Raw genomic sequence first — 25,881 nt, 5'->3', positions numbered from 1 at the left:
CATGGCTGGGAGCCTGCGAGATCAAAATCGGAATGCCAATTACAGCGACAGCAGCCAATCATGTGAGCTCATGCATAAGGAAGTAGGCGGATAGCACTTTCCTCGGAGTGTGTTACTCTGTGCTCGAACGTTGCATAAGCAGCTGTTTGAAAAGATGCGGTTGGCTGGTGTCACAAAGGAATCCAGTTCCCACCCAGTGAAGGTTGGGGTTAGGTATAGCATAGGTTAAGTTAGCTTTAATTAATTTAATTAGCTATAGTAATCATTATATTCATTAAGTGTGATAAAACCTGTGTGTGGCTTTGGTGTCTGATTTGTTGAGCTGACATGCTTCTGTTGTGGTTTGTTTTATTTATTTGTTTGTTTGTTTGTTTGTTTGTTTATTTCTGCCAATGCAGATCAGATCGTGTGTTTGTGTGTGGCAGAATGCCAAAGGAAATGAGCTTCTCTCTACATCCTTATTCTGATTCATTTAGCAATATGGAAGAAAACACCATGAGTGCACTTTGGAATTTTTTGCACGATGAGTACATTTTTACTGACTGATTAGTCATATCTTCATACTTTTTTTTTTAAATACGGTGGGTTGTGCCATCTTGGGAATGAAGATGGCACAACCAAACCACTTCATACCCAAGATGGCACAACCATGCCATTCCTGCACACTATTCCTGTAGTGCAGGAATGGCATGAATCATGTTGCTTTATTTATTTCAGTTTTTTTTTTTTAATTGCTGTGAATTTGTGTGTGTGTGTGTGTGTGTGTGTGTGTGTGTGAGAGAGAGAGATCAGGTGTAACGTAGATAATTCATTATGATGTTATCAGAACACAGAGTCACAGTAATGACAATAATAAATTATCAAGGTCATTTTAAAGAACACGTTGCTGTACTTTTGCCCATTACACTTAATGTTGTGGATCATCCAAGAAGCAAGTTACTTCTTTTAGATACTTGTGTTTATAACAGTTATAAACGGTTGTTTCCTCATCAGCCTCTCTTTATCTCCAAGATTAAAAAAAAAAAATCAGTGAGAGTGCAATAGTCCTTAAGACGTCCCTGTGGTGGAAAACTTAACGCACTGTCTTATCTTTAGACTGTTACAAAACACTGACACCGGAGACTCCTTCCAAAAATAAATAAACGTCACCTCGCAAAAACGTCACAGTATCACCAATGAGAAAAGTTTTAGATTAATGAGCGCGTTAACATAGAGCAAATGTACTTCATTGTTCAAAGAGTCTAAAGTACTGTTTTTGAAGGTGTATTCTTGGTTAATACTCACGTATTAAAGTTTGAAAACTGATCAATTAAAAACTAGTTCAGTTTGGTTGAAATGAAGCAGGTTTAGTGCAGAGTCCTAACGAATGAGGCAAATCATCAAGGTAGAAATTCTGGATGATTTTTAAATAAAAAAATTCTGGAGGCTATTTCTCGAGCTTGGTTTACACGTGGTGTGTTTTTGATCATTTATTTCTTCTTCGATGTTGTAGGATAAAAAGAAGTACTTGGACATCATCCACTCGTACATGGAGGTGCACGCGACTGTCCATGGCAGCAGCACTGTCCATTTGCCCGGCTACGTCAAAAACCACGGCATCCTCAGCGGACGAGACCTGCAGTTTCTGCTCCGTGAGACCAAAGTAAGCGCACGAACGCATGCACGCTTCTTCTTATTGTTTTTTCTTCTTCGCTCCCCCCTCTATCTCAGTGTTGCTGTTCTGATCTTATATGCTCATGCATAAAACATTCGTCTTTCCTTGTGCCAAAACGCAAGCGCACACATTCTGCATCCCACACCGCACTGTTTTCTCACACTAGGAACGCATTGAAATGCAAAACATGCTCACTGTCCTACTTTCACGTTTTCTTTCGATTGGTGGATTAGGTATTGATTGGAAGGTTGTGAGTTCAAATCCCAGCGCCGATATGCTGCAACTGCTGGGCCCTTGAGCAAGGCCCTTAACCTTTAACTACTCCATTGTATTTTAAATGAATGAATAAATAAATAAATGTGACTCGCTCTGGATAAGGGCGTCTACCAAATGCCATAAATGTATACATTCTCAAACATACTTTCCATTCGTGTATGCGGCCACACTTTGCTTTGTGTTTATCACAAACACACACCCTCCTGAACCTTTTGATAACATCCATACACAAAGCATGCCGTCTGGTTTAGTGCACTTCACACTCTGGGTGTGTTTGGTCACAGGTTTGCTTTCACACGGAAGAATCACTGTTGTATGGGGGGAGGGGGGAGTACTTTTGTGAGGCATCAAGTCCAGTCTTGAGTCCCCAGTGTTCAAGTCCAAGTCTCATCTCATTATCTCTAGCCGCTTTATCCTGTTCTACAGGGTCGCAGGCAAGCTGGAGCCTATCCCAGCTGACTACGGGCGAAAGGCGGGGTACACCCTGGACAAGTCGCCAGATCATCACAGGGCTGACACATAGACACAGACAACCATTCACACTCATATTCACACCTACGGTCAATTTAGAGTCACCAGTTAACCTAACCTGCATGTCTTTGGACTGTGGGGGAAACCGGAGCACCCGGAGGAAACCCACGCGGACACGGGGAGAACATGCAAACTCCACACAGAAAGGCCCTCGCTGGCCACAGGGCTCGAACCCGGACCTTCTTGCTGTGAGGCAACAGCGCTAACCACTACACCACCGTGCCGCCCACAGGTGAATGTGCTTCTCTTTATCAGGGAGTGTGAAGTATTCTGTCAAAGATGGTTGGGAGACGGATGTAAGCGCAGAAGGTGTGTTTATTAATACAGGTGAAGACCGGTAAACAATCCAGAACGGCAGGCAAAATCGTGAAACAGGTAATAGGTCAAGCGAAGCACAAACGGCCTATCAAAGACGAGGAACAGGAAATCAGGAAACCAAACAAGGAAATAAGGCTCAGTAATGTGTCCAATTCAATACTTCGCAAAGTAAGTGCGTTTTCGCAGTTTTTATATAGATGTGCAGTCACGTGACCCGCACGTGTGTACTCCGCCATATTGGACGGCATCAGGATTGTTTACCTTGTGCGAGCGTAATGGATCCAGGGAGTAATCCTCAAGAAAATTCGGAAAATACCCCATCTACAGGGCGGTACGGTGGTGTAGTGGTTAGCGCTGTCGCCTCACAGCAAGAAGGTCCGGGTTCGAGCCCCGGGGCCGGCGAGGGCCTTTCTGTGTGGAGTTTGCATGTTCTCCCCGTGTCCGCGTGGGTTTCCTCCGGGTGCTCCGGTTTCCCCCACAGTCCAAAGACATGAAGGTTAGGTTAACTGGTGACTCTAAATTGACCGTAGGTGTGAATGTGAGTGTGAATGGTTGTCTGTGTCTATGTGTCAGCCCTGTGATGACCTGGCGATTTGTCCAGGGTGTACCCCACCTTTCGCCCGTAGTCAGCTGGGATAGGCTCCAGCTCGCCTGCGACCCTGTAGAAGGATAAAGCGGCTAGAGATAATGAGATGAGATGAGACCCCATCTACATCGCGCGATTACTTGTCTAAGTTTGTTCAGCATCTTGAAGGTGACGTGAGGCAGCATTACGTGGAAAAGTGTTCCAGGTTGGGGATTGCATATCTGTACAACTTGCCGCAATCCTTGTTCAGGGAAATTCGGAGCTGCGGTGCCGGCGATTTGCCCGATCTGGCCTACCACGACATTTACAATTTTCTTGTTAATCGTGAATCGTGTTACACTGGCAAAGCCCTCAAAGCTTACAAGAGCCTGGAAGCTTATAAATATTTTGTTGTGGGATGGGTATCCCAACTATACCTCTGGAAGGTCTCGAAGAAGAATGTCTACTTGATAACCTCACGGGTAAGTGGCATTAAGACGTTTATCATAAAGAGACTATGCAGGACGTTTTATCGTAAGAATGTTCGAAATCTAAACTCAGTTCCAGATAATGACAGGGTTGTAAATATGTATGTTTTTGTCTGAAAAACAGTAAATCAGAAAGCTGCTCATGTTTGCGCGGAAGCTGCGCAAACGTTCGCAGCTTTCTGATTTACTGTTTTCTTCTCATACTTTGATGAAATTATTCAGACACTCCAACGCCCCCCCCTAAAAAAAAAATCGGATCTGCACGATTCAGCCGTGAAAAAGGCGGCATCCGCCGTTTTCATCCCTGTTTAAACTCAGGTTAACCGACTTTAACCGGCTAATGAGGCTCGGTGGTCGGTCAAGATTTTTTTTTAGTTTTCGCCATCCCTACTATGGATTGGCCTTTCAAAGGCATATATGAGCCAAAAAGATAAAACATTGTCATAGACTAGGCCAGGGTAGTAGGGCTAGGCATAGCCATTTTAAACGTTAGAGACTGTCTAGTTTCTAAGTATGCAGTTATCATTCAATCCGAAAATCAACTTAACAGATGTACTAAGAGAATTGAATTAGAAGATTACACCTACCTGATATGAAGTGTTCACTACAAATTCGGCTGGTAGAACTGGGGTTCCAGTTTTCTCTTCGCACAGCGGACACCCATTTTGCGCGTCTCTCCTCGTCTGCGGGGAATCTATAAAATGACAGGCCCTCCTTTTGGCCCTGTCTATTGGTACAACCAAATGCTGAACAAGATATAACCATTCTCGAAAGATCTACTCCCACACACTTGATAATTAGAACGGGTTTGTCCAAATTCTATGCGCGGCCTTGCCGTCCAAGATGGCAGATAAACAAATATCACGTGACCTCGTGACGTCACGTGCACGCTCTCTATAGGCGCGCTGATCGTGCCTTAATCCTGTGCAGGTGCGAGTCATTTACAGTCCACTGTCCGGAGCGCGCCCGAGAGTCTATCTGATGCACGCGCCAAGGCACGCAGGAATGACACTCTTGCACGAAATTAGTACAAAAATTAACGTAGATATAAATATCTTATACCAAATTATTATGACCTGTTACAAAAAATAAAGAAAAAATCCAAGTCATCAGTGCTCAAGTCGAGTCATAAGTCCTTAAAATTAGGGCACGAGTCGGATTCGAGTACTACAAGCCTGGATGGAGCGCACACACCAGTGGGAGAGGTTCATAGAATTTTGAAATTGACCTCGAATATAAAGACATTCAATCCAATTTGTAGAAGTGTGGAGGGTTTTTTCTTCTTTATTTTTTGTGCATGTTTTTTTTTACAGCTTGCTATTTTTTTAAGCTAATGCAGTGAATGTTAACGTGGCCACTCTGTCAGTAGGAGTGATTTCCATATGCAGTGATATCCAAGTCATGCAGCTCCATTCTGTGAACCTTTATTGCACTTGATTCTGATTCTGATCACGTTCAGAGCCTCTAGCATGAAACAATGTGATTGTTCGGAGCGCAAGTTTGCGCTGATTAAACAGTAGGAAACTCTTAACGCTAGCAAATTTTAAAGTTGCTTTATTAAACTCTTAGATGCGTGTTCACATTATTTCAGAAATGTTGGAGGTGTGTAAATGCCGTGTATTTAGCCTCATTTAGTCGCACATTTAGCCTCAACGGCAGCCCTGTTTCCATGTTGCTGACGTGACCTGGAAATACAACGACCTAAATGCAAAATTTTGCAAGATCTCTCAAAAGTACATCTTCCTCCCCCTCCGTGTCCCGTTCTGGGCCTCTGTACCATTACGCAAATCCATGAATCACTTGTATGGTTTTCAAAATGTTCATTTTCCTTTGGTACCAATACAGAACCGCGGTTTTTGTTTGTTTTTGGATGGATGGCTTATCAATGTGCTGGAATACCTGCAAACATGAAGGTAATAGTGCTGTCAGTGCAAGCACTCTCACCGCAAATCTGAGCTAATTATAGTGTTCCAGTTTGGTTTGTTATACAAGATGTTCATCCAGTAACCCCACCATTACCAAAAACGAAACAGGAACTCGCATAAAAGTTCAAACGCATGACTCAACATGCAGCACGGAGAGCAGATTATACCAAAAATACCAATATTGAGGGGGGAAAAAAATGTTAAAATGACCTTAGAGTATGTTCCATATGCGCAGGATTAAAAATAAAGCAGCTTGACATGTCATGCATGGAGGAGAGCCAGAAATGTGTCCTTGTTAAACATTATAGGCGGAATCTCTGTGCTGCTTTTCTCTCTAGAGGAGACTTTTTTTTTTTTTGGGTGGGGGTGCCAGTAATTTCACTTCCCGTATGTTGAAGCTAAAAAAAGAAAATCTTTAATTGCTTGAGTTATTCATGTAATATCGTTGTTTTTATTCGCCTTCATTGAAGGTGCCCATGATTCTCAAGTTCACCGTATGTCTTGTGCAAATTCAAAGAATATGCAAATGAGCTTTTGGACTCTCACATGCTTAATGCAAACACATATGGAAAGGTGAAAGGAGCCAAGGATTCTCTCAGCATGCTGTCACGGGATGACGTGTACCTGGGAGCTGAGCTCGTGTCATTAAGTGAGAGGTCACTCGAGCCTGAAGGTCTCCGAGTCTCTGTGGTTGAGGCTTACACACAATAGCATGCTTTATGGGCCGCGATTTACCTCGCACCTGTACCGAGTGTTTAGCTTGTTTGCTTGAATCACGATGGTAGTTGTTTGAACTCAGTTCTGCTTGCTGTCACATTTAGAAACACAGCTACAGTGGGATGAAACACCTTCGTGAACGATTTTGGGTCACTGACATGCAGACGTCTGTTATCGTCGCAGTGACACGCGAATGTTTGTTGCGTCTGTCATCTGATACGCAGACCTTTTGATGCACCTTTGCACTGATGCGCAGACTCTTTTCTGTGCTTTCGTAGCGAAACAGACTTTGTGCTTTGGCACTGATGCAGAGATGCGTTTGTGCTTTTGAAATGATATACAGATGTTTATTGAGCTTTCGCACTGTTTCTCAGCTGTTTTTGTTGAGCTTTCACACTGATACAGACTTTTATGTCTTTGCAGTGTAATACAGCCTTTTTTTTTTTTTTTTAGCTTTAGCAGTAATACACAGAAGTTTGTTGTGCTTTTGCAGTGGTCCTCAGCTTATACCTAGTCATTTGTTGTGTCTTTGGTGTGACACACAGTCGTTTGTTGTGTCCATGCAGCGATACAGCCATTTGTTGCATCTTTACGGCGACACACGGGCGTCTGCCGTGTCTTTGGGGCAACACGCGGGTGTCTGTTACGTCTTTGCGGCGACGCACGGGCGTCTGTTGCGTCTTTGCAGCAACGCACAGTTGTTTGTTGCATCTTTATGGCGACGCACAGGCATTTGCGGTGTCTTTGGGGCGATGCACAGTTGTCTGTTGCGTCTTTGCGGCGACGCGCGGGCATCTGTTGCGTCTTTGCGGCGACGCGCGGGCGTCTTTGCGGCGACGCGCGGGCGTCTTTGCGGCGACGCGCGGGCGTCTGTGGCACGTCTTTGCGGCGACGCACGGGCGTCTTTGCCGTGTCTGTGGCGCGTCTTTGCGGCGACGCGCGGGCGTCTGTGGCACGTCTTTGCGGCGACGCGCGGGCATCTGTGGCGCTTCTTTGCGGCTATGCACAGTTGTTTGTTGGGCCTTTATGGTGTCACATGGGCATCCGTTGCATCTTTGCAGCGACGCACGGGCGTCTGTTGCGTCTTTGCAGCAACGCACAGTTGTTTGTTGCGTCTTTATGGCGACGCACAGGCATTTGCGGTGTCTTTGGGGCGATGCACAGTTGTCTGTTGCGGCAACGCACGGGCGTCTGTTGCGTCTTTGCGGCGACGCGCGGGTGTCTTTGTGGCGATGCGCAGGCGTCTTTGCGGCGACACACGGGCGTCTGTGGCGCGTCTTTGCAGCGACGCGCGGGCGTCTTTGCGGCGTCTGTGGTGCGTCTTTGCGGCGACACGCGGGCATCTGTGGCGCTTCTTTGCGGCTATGCACAGTTGTTTGTTGGGCCTTTATGGTGTCACATGGGCATCTGTTGCATCTTTGCGGCGACGCACGGGCATCTGTTGCGTCTTTATGGCGATGCATGGGCATTTGCGGTGTCTTTAGGGTGATGCACAGTTGTTTGTTGCGTCTTTGTGGTGACACACGGGCGTCTGTGCAGAGACAGAGCTCTCTAGTACCATCGCTGCTGTCAGAACTAATAGAATATTTACATCGTAAGGGCAGAGGTAATTTTTTTTCCACTCTCTGAGTGTTGCTCCTTCTCTCCTTGTCAGTAGATCTCAGTATATTTTGCAGCATACTAATAATAGTCTGTGTCCTTCTCTTTCATCCTCATGCCGCCTCTTTTGCTTGCAGTAGTGAAGCTGTACTGCCTCCTACTGACACAAACAGGAATTGTACTCAATGTAATTATCCCATTAATCCCAACGCTTGCTGTTTGTAGATCTGTAGCTGAACCCACTTGAGTGTTACCACTGGTCACATGTCTGGATTGGGTGATCGGATGAGTGTGTGCTTCTACTGTACTCCAAGAGTCAGCGAGTGTATAAGGGTGTCTTTGTACATTTTTCATCCTGAAGCCCTTCCGTGAGGTCATCAGTCTGTTTGGAGCACAGGCTGCTTTTTGTACCCTGAGGTTTGTGAGGCGTTATGTTAACAAGTAGATTATTGTGGCTCAGATGTACGCAGCTACACTGGTGGAACAACTTGGGCCTTTTCAAATATTTGCTCAAGTCATCAAGCTGAATAAGACCTCTTGTAATTTTAAGCATGACCTCAAACTGTGGCTGAGAAAGATGGAGAGCACGAAAGGAAAGGAGCAAGTCATGTGAAATTCTCAAGACTTTTTCGGTTTGCTTTTATTATTGTAACACACACATTAATAGAACACAACTGACTTCCCTATAAGCATTACTCTGTATATGATCACATTAAAAAAGAAATGCATGTGGCCAGAGGGAGTTAATGCCGACAGAGTCGTAGTGCAACTCGATCAGGAGAAGTACAAGTGCTGCACGATACCCCACACATCTGCTTTTGTCAACATCGCAGTTATAACTTTTATCAGCAGTACAAATAACATTGAGGAGAATTCACTTTCCATTACCCAACCACACAGGTTCAGTGCCTCCGTGAATGATTACGTGAAGAAGAAGAAGCTGTTATTAGTCACATTTACATTACAGCACAGTGAAATTCTTTTCTTCGCATGTTAGGAAGTTGGGGTCAGAGCACAGGATCAGTACTTCTTGAGGAGAAGGGGTGAAGGGCCTTGCTCAAGAGCCAGTAACCACCACTGCTTATCTGTACTGTAAACTTGCAGTGCAATTTCTAAATAATTTTTCACTTTTTCTTTAAAAAAAAACCTTCTTTTATTGCCACCGATGAGCCTTGCATTAACCTTTTGATGAGTCTGAGGCATGAAATGAATTTGTTAGGCGAGATATCTGTACTGGCGGCACGGTGGTGTAGTGGTTAGCGCTGTCGCCTCACAGCAAGAAGGTCCTGGGTTCGAGCCCCGGGGCCGGCGAGGGCCTTTCTGTGTGGAGTTTGCATGTTCTCCCCGTGTCCGCGTGGGTTTCCTCCGGGTGCTCCGGTTTCCCCCACAGTCCAAAGACATGCAGGTTAGGTTAACTGGTGACTCTAAATTGACCGTAGGTGTGAATGTGAGTGTGAATGGTTGTCTGTGTCTATGTGTCAGCCCTGTGATGACCTGGCGACTTGTCCAGGGTGTACCCCGCCTTTCGCCCGTAGTCAGCTGGGATAGGCTCCAGCTTGCCTGCGACCCTGTAGAAGGATAAAGCGGCTAGAGATAATGAGATGAGATGAGATATCTGTACTATAGCTGAAAGCTCTGAAAGTCGTGATGTGGAAGTCATTCATGCGTTACTTATCAGCTGATCAGTGCTCGACAAATTCCTAGGAACACAAACCATTGGTGCATGTTTTAGCAAAACAAGAGGAGTCATGCTCATGTGGGAATATAATCCGGAGGTTTGAAATGCAAACAAATGGACTTGGTGGGACGTGATGTAATCATGAAAATGAATGGGGTTAATTACTCTTAGGTGGGGGGGGGGGGGGATAACAACCCAGATTGTCCAAGATGATTCGAATTAGTGTTCGATTGTTGTAAAACATTTTTAATGTCCCTGCAAATCCTGGGGGGAAAAATTATGACTAATTGCATGGATAAATGTAATTGTTAAATTATTTCCATCCTGAACTTTTTCCTTTATGTATTTCTTTCTCAGCTGTTTGTAGGTTTGTCCTTTCCTTATGAAGGCCCCGCCCCCCTGGAGGCCATAGCCAATGGCTGTGCATTCTTGAACCCGAAGTTCAATCCACCCAAGAGCAGCAAGAATACGGATTTTTTCAAGGGAAAGCCCACACTGAGAGAGGTGTGTATATATAAATATGCATGCGCGCGCGCACACACACCTGATGTGTAATGGGCTTTCATTAGGTCTTTGAGCTTTATTCGGCAACACTCGCATTACCAAATCTGATTTTCTGCCTTAATGTGACACAAATCGGATTTTTCTCAGGACACAAAAATCAAATCAGACCTGAGCCACTTCTCTGTGGAGTCTTAATCTAATCTGCAGAAGCACTGACTATGTTCAGCAGAATGATGGCAAAATCTGTGAGTCACTTGATATTTGGGGAATCGATCCAAATCCAAGTCGGGTAGTGAAACAGCAGCCCGAGACATTTAATGTGTCACATGTGGGGCTTTTTGTGGGAGAGGTCTCTCTCTCTCTCTCTCTCTCTCTCTCTCACACACACACACACACACACACACACACACAGGTTGTGGGTTGTGAAACATTTAATAATTTTGCCTTACTTTTATAGAGCATTAAATACAAGGTGCAGTTCTTGCATTTGCCACTAGAGGGCCTACATATGTAATTCTTCATGTTAAAAACAGATATGGGTCACTGGTTATTAAAGCAGAACTGAAGGCATTTTTTTTTTATTATCAAAATTCTATTTATCTCATTTTATTAAATATAGGAATGCGTTTTTGATCGCTATTTTGTCACTGCTATAGCAAGTGTTATATAGCTATATGCGTGTTTGAAATATGCTCTGTAATACATCAGTCCGTATGTCAAAGCAATGGCCATAAACCAGATTCGTCGAGACCTGTGCGAGACATCGTAGGACGGAAGTAAAACGTACAGCGGAAATCAAAGTCACCAACATCTGCCAACGTTGTCAAAAGACGCGCGCGCCCTCTTTCGAACGCTGATGTAATCAAGCCGGAAGTTTTGTTTGTTTTGATAGCAATCAGGAAAGTTTGAAAAAAGTCGGCAGTAATCGTCATTTAAACTCGTTTTTGTGCAATATTTCGTTTGGGAAACAGTTTTCAAAATGGCGGCACTGACACCTGGCTGACACGTCACGTTTCAAAGCCTCGCACAAGTCTTGTGAAGATCGCGCGGATAAGTGACGCCTGACATGGACCAGACAAACTAAATTCAACACGGCTAAAAACCGAATAGGCCGATAAGTATAATATTTAATTGCAATTAGTTGCCAGTATGAGTCACGATATAAGGTTACTAAAACCGAACACGTAATTGAATAACACGTGAATTGAGAAATAAAGCATAGTTTACAAATGACTTCAGTTCTCTTTTAAATCCAAATAGAAAATCAAATCAGTTTGTAATGTGAGCATAGCCTTTACGATAGGTGTAATTATTAAATGTGGGACGAAGTGTGTGATTAACGTGTGTGTGTGTGTGTCTAGCTGACTTCACAGCACCCGTATGCTGAGGTGTACATCGGCCAGCCTCATGTTTGGACTGTAGACATCGAGAATCCCGGAGAGGTGGATAGAGCGCTCAGAGCCATCCTCAGTCAGAAGGTGGGTGTTCATGTTTGCTTATACACCACTCTTCACTGTACGTTCTTTGGGTGTTGGACTACAATTGTTTCCCTATTTGTTGGTCTTTAACTGTCCAGCGAATGGACTTTAGCTCATTGTCTCTTCATCTGCTTGTCCATCATATCTCACTAACTAACAGACTTTATACAGTGTCTGTCACTGTGTACATTTTATTATCTAGCGGATAAATGTCCAGGATGAATCTTTTCTCCAGTTATAATTACTGTTTCATACTCAGTACCATGTTAAGGAGGGGTGTGTGTGTGTGTGTGTGTGTTTTTCAGATTGAGCCCTATCTGCCATATGAGTTCACCTGTGAGGGGATGCTGCAGAGAGTCAACTCCTTCATCGAGAACCAGGTGTGTGTGTGAGAGCGAGAGAGGGGACTGTGTTAATGTTCATGGTGTTTATTGTATAGTATTAAAGTATTTATGGGGGTTTGTGGTAATTAGTAATCATGTGATGTCAGTTATTGACTACGATGTCTGGTAAATACGGAAGATTGGGGGGGGTGCCTCAGTGGGGAAAAAAAAAAATGACATCCCACATCACTTCTGATGCTTTCCTCAGCGGTCCAAACAGGTCGTGTTGTGTTGATACAGGATCAGGAATGTTCAGTGCATTTTTACCTCCACCAAGGAGGTTATGTTTTCGGTAGCGTTGGTTTGTTTGTTTGTTTGTTGGTTTGTCTGTTAGCAACATTACGGAAAAAGTAATGAACGGATTGCTCTGAAATTTTTCCCAGAGGTGTGACTGGGCACAAGTAACAATCCATTAAGTTTTGGCGGTGATCCGGATCACCTCCTGGATCCCGGATTTTTTTAAAGGATTAATTTTTTCCCTATTGACATGAATGGGCACGCAAAGCAAAAAACAGATATTTCCTTCTGTAGGCCAAACCGTAAGGTGTAAAGTCATGAAACGTGGTACACTGATAGAGGAGTGGACCCTGATTGATTTCATCAAGTTTCATGTTGGTACGTCTCACGCTGTAGCACCACCAACTGATCACAGTCTTACATGCGTTCATGCATGTAACTTTTGATCCGTATGTCCGATTTTCATAAGTCTGGTGCCGTTGGAATCCTTGGAGCTAGATGATTTCAACGCACCCTATGATGTCATTCTCCGCCTAATTAGATTTTCCACCATTTTGAATTTTGTCCAAAATGACGGTAGAGTGACCCTGGCTGCATGTTTTGTCTGATCATCACGAAACTTGGCACACACGATGTCCAGTCCATGCCTAATGAATGATATTCGTTTCGCTCTCATACGTTGAAGCGTTCGTCTGTGGCAGCCAATCAAAATCGATGGCAAAGCCACCAAACAGGAAGTGAGCTCATATCACGGAAACGCTTTGACTTATCCAGACCATATTTAGTGGCATGACTTTGGACACAATCCAAACTACCCTCATTAAATATGGTGTCATTTGACCACTAGGGGGCGTCACAGTTAGCAAAAACTTATTTTGGCTCATATCTCAGAAACGCTTTGACGCAAGACCATATTTGTTGAGATGACTTGGCACTAGTTCATGTACCCTCATCAAATTTGGTGTCATTTGGCCACTAGGGGGCGCCACAATGAGCAAAACATGTTTTGGGTCATATCTCTTTACGGATTTAGAATTACATCCACATTTTCATGTTAGTGATGCTCTGGGATGTCCCTGTAAAGAACCTTGCCAGCCTGTCATCTCCGTATGAGAATCCGCCTTGTGTCTTGGCCACACTTTCGCGTGTTGACACAAAACTTGCTGTGTGGGCGTGCAGTCGCCTCTCTTGCCGGGTCGCCATGGCGGCGCACCTGAACAAGCACCCTTTCGAATTTTCTCCGGAAATGCATTCTAGTTATTATTATTACCTCCACCAAGGAGGTTATGTTTTCGGTAGCGTTGGTTTGTTTGTTTGTTTGTTGATTTGTCTGTTAGCAACATTACGGAAAAAGTAATGAACGGATTGCTCTGAAATTTTTTCCAGAGGTGTGACTGGGCACAAGTAACAATCCATTAAATTTTGGCGGTGATCCGGATCACCTTCTGGATCCAGGATTTTTTTAAAGGATTCTTGGCAGAGGTCTGCGCTCTGAGTGCTTTTCTAGTTTTTTTTTTTTTTTTTTTTAAATCAAATAGCTTTCGGATTTAATAAGTGAAACACTCATTAGATGGTGGAAAACACACCAATTTGATTCTCATCAATAGCAGCATGATATGCTCAAGACCGCTTGGAGTTAAAAGGTCAAACTGTAATGACATTATTAAATGTCTTTGGTAAGGCAAAATTATTACATTTTTCACAACCCACAACCTCTGAGAGAGAGAGAGAGAGAGAGAGAGAGAAGTGGGTTTTGAGTGGGCGAGGTGAGAACCTCGCCCACTCAAAACCCACTTCTCTCTCTCTCTCTCTCTCTCTCTCTCTCTCTCAGAGGTTGTGGGTTTTGAGTGGGCGAGGTGAGAACCTCGCCCACTCAAAACCCACTTCTCTCTTTCTCTCTCTGTCTCTCAGAGGTTGTGGGTTGTGAAATATTTAATAATTTTGCCTTACTCTTATGGAGCATTAAATACAACGTGCAGTTCTTGCATTTGCCACTAGAGGGCCTACATATGTAATTCTTCAATTTGCAGTGTTGGTCATTGTCTTGCTTCTCTCTCTCTCTCTCTCTCTCTCTCTCTCTCTCTCTCTCTCTCTCTCTCTCTCTCTCTCCCTCCTCATGTCTATGGGTCTGTCTCAGAAACTGGGTGCTGTGGGGGTACCCCACTAAATATACTCACAGTCAATAAACTATACGGTTTTGAATGGTGATGTTTGGTTTTAATTTGAAATAAAATGATGAAAGAAATAATACAGATAAAACTAAATCTTTGATGTGAATATTCCTATTCAGGATTTGGCAAAAATTCTGCAAATTTGTGGAAAAATGGCGGCTTGATCTGGGACATGATAAATGGTTGACTACATCGCATTCCCTTAAAAAGGTTGTAGTCCACTGAAAAGTCTACAGTTATCACTAATTGTATTTTAAGTTGTAACTTTATACACCTAAGGATTGGTGCACTCACAGAATAATCATAACCGCAATAAAACATCATGCAAAATATTTGATCACCGTCGTAACTCCATTTTCCGCAAACCCAAAACCAATACGATCATGTGTTTTGATCTAAACGGAAAGCCTCAGGGTCAAGGTCACTACCTCACCAAAAGTAGTAACTTAAAATCACTACGCCATATAAAAATTTAGTTATAAATCAGCGATTTTGTTTTTTAAAAAGGAAAGCTGAAAGTTAGGTATAGAATATGTTTCTTACAGAATATGTTACGATGGTAGCTGGTCTTGTATGAATTTCTGAGCTATAAAATGAGTTGTGGTCTATTTTTTACCATAGCGTGTTATTTGTGTGCGGGGAAGGACACACATTAACAATTTGCATGTGTAGAATGGAGTTTTACACTCCAGCAGTTAAAGTTGATCGTGCTTCCATTTGCGGTCTCTCTGTTACACGAGTGATCTGTTCGGACGTTATCACTGAAAAGGTGAGTTTTGACAGTTTTATTTTGTTTTAGTCTTGCAGTATAAGGCAATAGAATGTTTCTTTTTCATCGTACTTTCATATTTCGTAGTGTTTGCGTATTTTTGGCCAATATTTTGCAACCATGGTCAATTTAGATCAAACTTTTGGATAGAATCTACGGTCGGTCATTTTGCCCCACCCCCGCCTCGCGCTCCGTCCGGTGCAGTAGTGATGTCCCGTTGCTCGCGCGCCGCGGCAGAGACCCGCGCGACCTTCAGCCAGTACAGTTGCTGTTCTTTTATCACCGCCATTATTCTCATCTTTCCGGTGTGTTCTTGATTTTTCCATTGTGTTCTATTTCGTCATATCAAATACCCAAAATGTATCATATTATTCATATTTAAGTGAAGAATCAATTCAGTCATCATAACTTGGCATTTTTAACCCAACCAATCAAAAAGAGGAAATTTATTCAATATTTTCACTCATCTGTGAAGGAGGGGCTTTAATTCTTCATGATGTAGTTATTTTATATGTAAATCAATTTTACAAAAACATTTGAATTGTAATCAATAATATTTTCCACAGTGGAGCCCAGATAAAGCATGACAAAAACATGACATGACAAAAGAAACATTGAGTGTTAGGTAAATGCAAAAAAAATAGTAAAATTAGAAAATGTATTTTTTAACCATAATGTCCCAAATGAGAGACCAGTTTCTGAGACAGACCCATATCCCTTCTGAATCTGCGTCCTCCTCTCTCTCTCTCTCTCTCTCTCTCTCTCTGAGGTTGTGGGTTGTGAAACATTTAATAATTTTGCCTTACTCTTATAGAGCATTAAATACAACATGCAGTTCTTGCATTTGCCACTAGAGGGCCTACATATGTAAACTGTGGGTGGTAAAAGAGTGCAACTGGACTTGCTTGAAGATTCTTGAAGATGTTTCACCTCTCATCCGAAAGGCTTCTTCAGTTCTGTCTGACTGGTAGGGAGCATCAGGTATTTATCCTCTCATGGATGAAAAGCTCATCTAAGGTGTCATTGAGTCATCCTGTTGGTGTGGGTCACTGGGGGCTGGTTGTGAATGGCCTCGAGAGTCGTTAGGATGATCAATGGATTGCCCATTAGGGTGATCAATGGAATGCTGATTCTCTCTGTCCTCATGTGAGTCACTGAAAACAGCTGGGTTTTGGTGTGCATTCAGGCTACATCCACACGACAACGGCAACGAGATGTTATTAAAAAAAATATCGCGTCCACATGGGCAACGGATCAGTAAGGCTACATCCACACGACAATGGCAACGAGATGTTATTTAAAAATATATCGCGTCCAAATGGGCAACAATCAGTAAAATATCAGGTCCATATGGCAACGCAACGCTTGCTGAAAACGATGCAATACACATGCCACACCTCTAGGGGCGCTGTAAGACGGTCCCTTCGGAGACACCAGAACAATAGAAGTAGTAAGGATGCATGCGCATAATGCGCGAGACTTCATATTAGCCACAAAGTCAGGAAAATCTGTTTGTAAAATTACATTATAATGACCAAATACAATGAAAAGTATTTTTCCAGTCTCACCTATGAAAGGTAATCCCATGTGATCTCGTTTGGACGGCAAAGCTGTTGGTACAGTTAAACGCAGCTAATCTTTATTCTCCGCTTTGACCTCTCCAATATGGCGGCGAGGATGACGTATGATTCTACGCGGAAGGCGGCATCTTTAATGGTCCGGAATAAATTGAATACTACACGTTGATGGATTAATTTGTTTCTCACCTGTGAAAGGTAATCCCATGTGATCTCGTTTGGACGGTAAACCTGTTGGTACAGTTAAAGGCAGCACATGAATCTTTATTCTCCGCTTTGACCTATCCAATATGGCGGCGAGGATGACGTATGATTCTACGTGGAAGGCGGCGTCTTTAATGGTCCGGAATAAATTGGATTAATTTGCTCCTCTACGCCCTTTTTGAGGAATGTATTGTCGGACTTAAATCAACATCTGAAGAGGTGAGATCGCTCCTTTTTTTTTCCCCTATTTTTGCTGGCGGGATTGCACCATTACACAATAAATATTCACAGTGAAAATATTTTGTAAGCGCGTTTCATGAACCAAGTTATAGGATTTGTTGACAACTCGCATCGCAATGAGATCATCATTGGCACTACTGGTGTTAAGAATCAGACCATTTCATAAATGAATATTTTGCTGTAGAGCTGCAGTGTTTGTACAATTGCATGTTTTTGCTTCACTATTACTGTCACTATTCTGCTTCTTGCATTACTACTGTGAACTAACACTGAACATAATAATAATAATATCCAAGCTCGTGTTTCACTCTCACTAGTGCTCTGTAAGGCTTTTTCCTGGTGATATTCGTTACACTTCTACCCGGCGTGAAGCACTCACAGTCATGTGGTCGTGACGTCATCGTAAACAAATCCGTTCTACTCATCCAGACGACTTCACAACGGCAACGTTGCCAGATCTTTCCACTCTGGAACCCGTTCTCAAAAAGATTGCGTTTTGGGCACCCAAAACGCCGGTGCCGTGTGGACACCAGGCCTAAACGATAAGCAATTGTATCGGAGTCACCTGAATCCGTTGCCGTGTGGACAGGGCCTAAAATATCAGGTACATATGGCAATGCAACGCTTGCTGAAAACGATGCAATACACATGCCACACCTCTAGGTGCGCTGTAAGACGGTCCCATCGGAGACACCAGGACAATAGAAGAAGTAAGGATGCATGCGCATAAACTATTATGCGCGAGACTTCATATTAGCCACAAAGTCAGGAAAATCTGTTCGTAAAATTACATTATAATGACCAAATACAACGAAAAGTATTTTTCCAGTCTCACCTGTGAAAGGTAATCCCATGTGATCTCGTTTGGACGGTAAACCTGTTGGTACAGTTAAACGCAGCACATGAATGAGGCATCTTTATTCTCCACTTTGCCCCATCCAATATGGCGGTGAGGATGACGTATGATTCTACGTGGAAGGCGGCGTCTTTAATGGTCTGGAATAAATTGAATGCTACACGTTGATGGATTAATTTGTTCTTCTACGCCCTTTTTGAGGAATGTATTGTAGGACTTAAACCAACATCTGAAGAGGTGAGATCGCTCCTTTTTTTCCCCTATTTTTGCTGGCGGGATTGACTCTGCCCTAAGGGCTATTCTCTCTCTCTCTCTCTCTCACTTTGCACCATTACACAATAAATATTCACAGTGAAAATATTTTGTAAGCGCGTTTCATGAACCAAGTTATAGGATTTGTTGACAACTCGCATCGAGTTCGTTACACTTCTACCCGGCGTGAAGCACTGACAGTCATGTGGTTGTGACGTCATCGTAAACAAATCTGTTCTACTCATCCAGACGACTTCGCAACGGCGCCATTGCCAGATCTTTCCACTCTGGAACCCGTTCTCAAAAGATTTCGTTTTGGGGCACCCAAAACACCGGTGCCGTGTGGACGGACGCCAGGCCGAAATGATAAACAATTTTATCAGATTCACCTGAATCCGTTGCCGTGTGGACAGGGCCTCAGTTGTCTGGGAAGTGTGCCAAGGACTGCATTGTAGGTGGCTGATAAATGATGTCTTAGACCCCCATCTCTATTCAGTGATGGCCGTTCCAGGTTGACAAAAATGGCTTCTTTAACTCCTCGCTCATACCAACGATCCTCTCTGGCTAAAATGCGTACGTTGCAATCCTGAAACTTCCCAGACAACTGAATGCACACCAAAACCCAGCTGTTTTCAGTGACTCACAGGAGGACAGAGAGAGGCCCTGTCCACACGGCAACGGATTCAGGTGAATCTGATAAAATTGTTTATCGTTTCGGCCTGGCATCCACACGGCACCGGCGTTTTGGGTGCCCCAAAACGAAATCTTTTGAGAACGGGTTCCAGAGTGGAAAAATCTGGCAACGGCACCATTGCGAAGTCGTCTGGATGAGTAGAACGGATTTGTTTACAATGACATCACAACCACATGACTGTCAGTGCTTCACGCCGGGTAGAAGTGTAACGAACGCGATGCGAGTTGTCAACAAATCCTATAACTTGGTTCATGAAACGCGCTTACAAAATATTTTCACTGTGAATATTTATTGTGTAATGGTGCAAAGTGAGAGACAGTGAGAGAATAGCCCTTAGGGCAGAGTCTTTAGTCCAAACACTGCGGAAGTACTGAGTATAACCAAACCGCGCACCGCCCGTGCGCTTTCCAAAAACAAAAACAATCCCGCCAGCAAAAATAGGAAAAAAAAAAAGGAGCGATCTCACCTCTTCAGATGTTGGTTTAAGTCCAACAATACATTCCTCAAAAAGGGCGTAGAAGAGCAAAGTAATCCATCAACGTGTAGCATTCAATTTATTCCGGACCATTAAAGAATTCTGGAGGATCTCAGAATGTTGGCATACCGGCTTCCATCTACCCCCATTCATTCCTCTTTCCGCGTCTTTCGTTTTACGCTACTGATTAATACAACCCCGATTCCAAAAAAGTTGGGACAAAGTACAAATTATGAATAAAAACGGAATGCAATGATGTGGAAGTTTCAAAATTCCATATTTTATTCAGAATAGAACATAGATGACATATCAAATGTTTAAACTGAGAAAATGCATCATTTAAAGAGAAAAATTAGGTGATTTTAAATTTCATGACAACAACACATCTCAAAAAAGTTGGGACAAGGCCATGTTTACCACTGTGAGACATCCCCTTTTCTCTTTACAACAGTCTGTAAACGTCTGGGGACTGAGGAGACAAGTTGCTCAAGTTTAGGGATAGGAATGTTAACCCATTCTTGTCTAATGTAGGATTCTAGTTGCTCAACTGTCTTAGGTCTTTTTTGTCGTATCTTCCGTTTTATGATGCGCCAAATGTTTTCTATGGGTGAAAGATCTGGACTGCAGGCTGGCCAGTTCAGTACCCAGACCCTTCTTCTACGCAGCCATGATGCTGTAATTGATGCAGTATGTGGTTTGGCATTGTCATGTTGGAAAATGCAAGGTCTTCCCTGAAAGAGACGTCGTCTGGATGGGAGCATATGTTGCTCTAGAACCTGGATATACCTTTCAGCATTGATGGTTTCTTTTTTGATGGTGTAAGCTGCCCATGCCACACGCACTAATGCAACCCCATACCATCAGAGATGCAGGCTTCTGAACTGAGCGTTGATAACAACTTGGGTCGTCCTTCTCCTCTTTAGTCCGAATGACACGGTGTCCCTGATTTCCATAAAGAACTTCAAATTTTGATTTGTCTGACCACAGAACAACACTTTGCCACAGTCCATTTTAAATGAGCCTTGCCCCAGAGAAGACGTCTGCAATTCTGGATTGTGTTTAGATACGGCTTCTTCTTTGAACTATAAGTAGAGTTTTAGCTGGCAACGGCGGATGGCACGGTGAATTGTGTTCACAAATGATGTTCTCTGGAAATATTTGTGAGCCCATTTTGTGATTTCCAATACAGAAGCATGCCTGTATGTGATGCAGTGCCGTCTAAGGGCCCGAAGATCACGGGCACCCAGTATGGTTTTCCGGCCTTGACCCTGACGCACAGAGATTCTTCCAGATTCTCTGAATCTTTTGATGATATTATGCACTGTAGATGATGATATGTTCAAACTCTTTGCAATTTTACACTGTCGAACTCCTTTCTGATATTGCTCCACTATTTGTCGGCGCAGAATTAGGGGGATTGGTGATCCTCTTCCCATCTTTACTTCTGAGAGCTGCTGCCACTCCAAGATGCTCTTTTTATACCCAGTCATGTTAATGACCTATTGCCAATTGACCTAATGAGTTGCAGTTTGGTCCTCCAGCTGTTCCTTTTTTGTACCTTTAACTTTTCCAGCCTCTTATTGCCCCTGTCCCAACTTTTTTGAGATGTGTTGCTGTCATGAAATTTCAAATGAGCCAATATTTGGCATGAAATTTCAAAATGTCTCACTTTTGACATTTGATATGTTGTCTATGTTCTATTGTGAATTCAATATCAGTTTTTGAGATTTGTAAATTATTGCATTCCGTTTTTATTTATAATTTGTACTTTGTCCCAACTTTTTTGGAATCGGGGTTGTAATCAAAACTTTGTGGCTGATGCTACAGAAGAAGGGGTTTATGCGCATGCGTCTACTTCTTCTATTGTTCTAGTGTCTCCGATGGGACCGTCTTACAGCGCACGTAGAGGTGTGGCATGTGTATCACATCGTTTTCAGCAAGCGTTGCATTGCCATATGAACCTGATATTTTACTGATCCGTTGCCCATGTAGACGCGATATTTAAAAAAAAAAATCTCGTTGCCATTGTCATGTGGATGTAGCCAGAATCAGCATTCCATTGATCACCCTAACGGGCAATCCATTGATCACCCTAACGACTCTCGAGGCCATTCACATCCAGCCCCCAGTGACCCACACCAACAGAATGACTCGATGACACCTTAGATGAGCTTTTCATCCATGAGAGGATAAATACCTGATGCTCCCTACCAGTCAGACAGAACTGAAGAAGCCTTTCGGATGAGAGGTGAAACGTCTTCAAGAATCTTCAAGCAAGTCCAGTTGCTCTCTTTTACCACCCACAGTTTACCATGACCTGGATGACTGAGAATCTTCACAGACATGCCTACATATGTAATTCTTCAATCTGCAGTGTTGGTCATTGTCTTGCTTCTCTCTCTCTCTCTCGGCAGGATTTCTGTCATGGTCAGGTGATGTGGCCTCCTCTCAGCGCCCTGCAGGTGAAAATGGCTCCTGCAGGCAAATCCTGTAAACAGGTATGTCAGGAGGAGCAGCTGATCTGTGAGCCGTCCTTCTTCCAGCACCTGAACAAAGACAAGGACCTGGCCAGGTGAGCGCGTGAGCTATAAATGCACAGATGTGCTTCAGACACCATCTCATTTTTAACTTGATTTTAATTGGTCATTTCCAAAAAGACGTCAGAAAATGAAAGAACCCTCCTTACTTTATGTAGGGAATAAATAAAACACTTTGGGACGCACCGTTGAACTCGATCATGTCCCCAAGTGTTTTATTCCTCGTATGAAATACATGCTTGTTGTATTATATGTATGTTATACAAACATCATTACTAGGCATTAATATAAACAGTAATAGGCATGGGTAGAAGATGGCAAGAAGAAATAAGGCAGACTCTGTGACAAATGTGTCATTTTGGTGTGCAGTGGTTTTTGGAAAGTAAAGTAGCAGTGACAACAACAGTTATTTCAGGGGTTTTTAATACTCTCTGAATGTTCTGCTCTTCTGATTGATCTGGTGCTGAGTTCCAGCAAAATTAATCCAAAAAGTTAGTTTCTGGTGCAGGAGTTCGAAAGGTCACATGGCCCAGGAACTAAAATCAGCTCTAAAACGCAGGTTGTGCTCTTGCCATTAGAGGGCAGTGTTGTTTACTTAATGTAATTTACATTATAATTAATGTAATGTTAGTTATTGTCTTGCCTCTGTCTCTATTTCCCTCCTCTTATCTGTCCCCTCTCTCTCTCTCTCTCTCTCTCTCTCTCTCTCTCTCTGTAGGTTTGGTGTAGAGTGCAGGACGGTGGAGAGTGTTGGGGACATCGTGGTTCCTGCGTTCAGTGAGTCATCACGTCATTGTGTACTGCAGGCTGATCTGCTGCTGTTCAGCTGTGCGGGAGCTCACCCCTCACTCCAGCGCATCTGCCCCTGCAGGGACTACATGAAGGGCCAGGTGGCCCTGTGCAAGGACTGCTTATAACACACACACACACACACACACACACACACACACACACACACACACACATTCCAGTGTTTCCCCTTTAGCTCTGGGTCGGGGTCTCGTAATTTTAGTGTCCGAGAATGTTTTCATATAGAACTGAGTAAATTTATACTGCCTACATACAATAACCAGCTACTGACGTTTTAATGGATAAAGTCTGTTTATCGTGAGCAAACTATTTATTTTTTGTGATGCACTTTGTTAGGCAAAAATTCCAAAAAGGAAATGCGTTTAGGAAAACTCGTGACTTCGTTCTGTTTTAAACTTTAAAAGAGAAAACTGTCTTTGGTGAGTCAAAGCTCTTTAAGAGCACCTACTGATTAATAAATTCAGAAATTAGTAATATCTTCATTTCAGTATTAGGTTTATTTTCACCAAGGTTCTGGCACTCTGCTGAAAGAGTCATACAGCAGACACAGAGGAGCCTGAAATGCCCAGTAATTACAAATGCCCTCTAATTACCAATTACCATTAATTAATTATTCCAAATAATTGCCAGTCACTATTAATTACTAGTTCCCAATAATTACAAATTATCTCTGATTACCCAATCCCAATAATTATGAATTATCATTCATTTCCAATGCCCAAAAATGACCAGTTACTAATAACTACTAATTCCTGATAATTCCTGATTCCCAGTCATTTCCCAAATGCCTGCAAGTTCCCAATAAATACCAATTACTCATAATGACAAAATCCCACTAATTCCCAATGAATACCAATTACTCATAATGACAAAATCCCAGTAATTCCCAATAAATACCAATTACTCCTAATAACTAAATCCCAGTATTTTCCAATAAATGCCAGTTACTCATAATAACTAAATCCCAGTAATTCCCAATGACTCATAAATACCCAGTCCCAATAAAAACCATTTACTATCAATTAATAATTACCAATAAGTACCAGTTCCCAGTAATGACTTATTCCCAATAATTACAAATGTCCTCTGAATACCAAATTCCAATAATCATCAGTTACTCCAGTCCAGTCGGTCGGGGTCAATGCCCGAACTGATAATCACATCATTAGTTTTTCATTGGCTAAATCAGACACAAGGCACGCCACCGCTCTTGCCGGAGCGATTGGGGGTTAGGTGCCTTGCTCAAGGGCGCTTCAGCCAGTCCTGCTGGTCCAGGGAATCGAACCAGCAACCTTTTGGTCCCAAAGCTGTTTCTCTAACCATTAGGCCATGGCTTCTGCTATTAATTACTATTAATTATTAATTACCAATAATTCCCAATTCCCAATAAATACCCATTACTAATAGAAACTAATTACCAATAATTAGTGATTCCCAGTCATTACAGATGTGCACTAATTAGCACCATGCACTAATTAGAAACTTGAACTGAAAATGTTCAGAACCAGACAGTCCTGAATGCCCACTAATTACTGAACAAACTTGTAATTGCTAATAGTTTTAATTCTCTTCCAAAATCTTAAGGTCAGACTGATATTTGGGGAAACACTGCACACATGCTCAAGGCTGAAGCTTGTGTTTCTCACAAGGCTTTACATTTCTGAGTAAGTGATCAATTGTGAACAAGGTGGGAGGGAGGGACACATGGACAAATAAAAGACTGAACAAGGGATGAACTGTCGTCTGAAACGGCCTGAAATACTTGAAGGAGGCGTGCAGGTATATGGAACTCGTCACTGCCCCCTGTGTGTGGAGGAGACGCTCTATAGCGCTGCGCTGGTGGACTTGATTCGATTTTATTTAATCCTCTCCGTTCCTGTGTTCTGTTTATCACGGGACCAACGTGCCCAGGAAGGAACTTTTATTAAAGCGCCAGGAAAAACAGGTCGGAAACTCTGCGTGTGGAGGATTTTCTATTCAGACTGCCTGCACTGCACTGCATTTACATGTACATATACGTTTGAAATAGAAGTAAATGTGTCGCAGCGTACCCACAATGGCACATGCATACTCATTTTCCTGGCCTTCTGTGTTTTGTGGCCTGCTTTCTTTGTTTGTTTGTTTTCCTTTTGAAACAGCGAGGACACATTCTGATCCTCAGTGGCGTGATCAGCACTGCGAGCTACACACTCCCAAAACAAACTCTGCTAGTTCTACAAATTTCAATATCATATATTGAAATTACTCAGAAAAGACGCACAATGTTATAGATGTGATGGTTATATCCCTGCAGCTCATCTCAAATCTCATGAACATACCGTATGCTCAAGATCGACGCGTTTCGATTCTTTGAATTCATGTGACTTTTTTATTTTTTTGAAGTTCCTTTCACTCTTGGATTCTTCATTTGCCTGTGCACTATCCTACATACTGAAAACCAGATGTAATAACACTGTACAATTGTTCATATGTGTTTTTATTTATTTTGTATATCTGATGATTTTAATTTTTATTTATATAGTTGGTTTTTTGTTTTTTTGTTTTTTTTTTGCTTTACAGAGGGAAATATTATTTATGATGTGTTAAGTGTGTTTGTGTGCACGTGCTTGTCCAGGACAGATGTTGAGGACAAAATTATGACAGCACAGCGATTGGCAAGATTGTCATCTTTTAACCTTTCTTTTATTATTATTATTATTATTATGAGTCAAAATACACTGGAATGACCTGAAATAATTCTTCATTATATTAATGTATGTGTCAAAAAAATGTTATTTCCAGCACATCCCTTCAAATATGCCGAGAACAAGAGAAAATCCTACCTTTTTTTGAAAGACTACTGATGGATAAAAGTGAGATAGATGTATATACACCGATCAGCCATAACATTATGACCACTGACAGGTGAACTGTATATCATCTGATTATCTCATTACAATGGCA

General features: G+C 42.7%; 1 protein-coding gene across 3 annotated transcripts in view; it reads left to right on the top strand.

Moving 5' to 3' along the window:
- The window catches only part of mgat5 (alpha-1,6-mannosylglycoprotein 6-beta-N-acetylglucosaminyltransferase), a 209,234-nt gene extending 183,353 nt beyond the window's left edge, over positions 1–25,881 (top strand). For all 3 annotated transcript variants that reach the window (XM_060911817.1, XM_060911818.1, XM_060911819.1), the window contains 6 exons: positions 1,493–1,642; positions 10,109–10,255; positions 11,617–11,733; positions 12,039–12,113; positions 22,006–22,163; positions 22,847–25,881. In XM_060911817.1, coding sequence (XP_060767800.1) covers positions 1,493–1,642; positions 10,109–10,255; positions 11,617–11,733; positions 12,039–12,113; positions 22,006–22,163; positions 22,847–23,045 — 846 coding nt within the window. In that variant the 3' untranslated portion in view covers positions 23,046–25,881. The remainder of the gene's footprint in view (positions 1–1,492; positions 1,643–10,108; positions 10,256–11,616; positions 11,734–12,038; positions 12,114–22,005; positions 22,164–22,846) is intronic.

This window comes from Neoarius graeffei, chromosome 27 (assembly GCF_027579695.1).
Source record: "Neoarius graeffei isolate fNeoGra1 chromosome 27, fNeoGra1.pri, whole genome shotgun sequence".
Taxonomy (NCBI): Eukaryota; Metazoa; Chordata; class Actinopteri; order Siluriformes; family Ariidae; genus Neoarius; species Neoarius graeffei.
The sequence above is the reverse complement of the archived record's forward strand: the minus strand, read 5'-3'. Positions and strand labels throughout refer to the sequence as shown.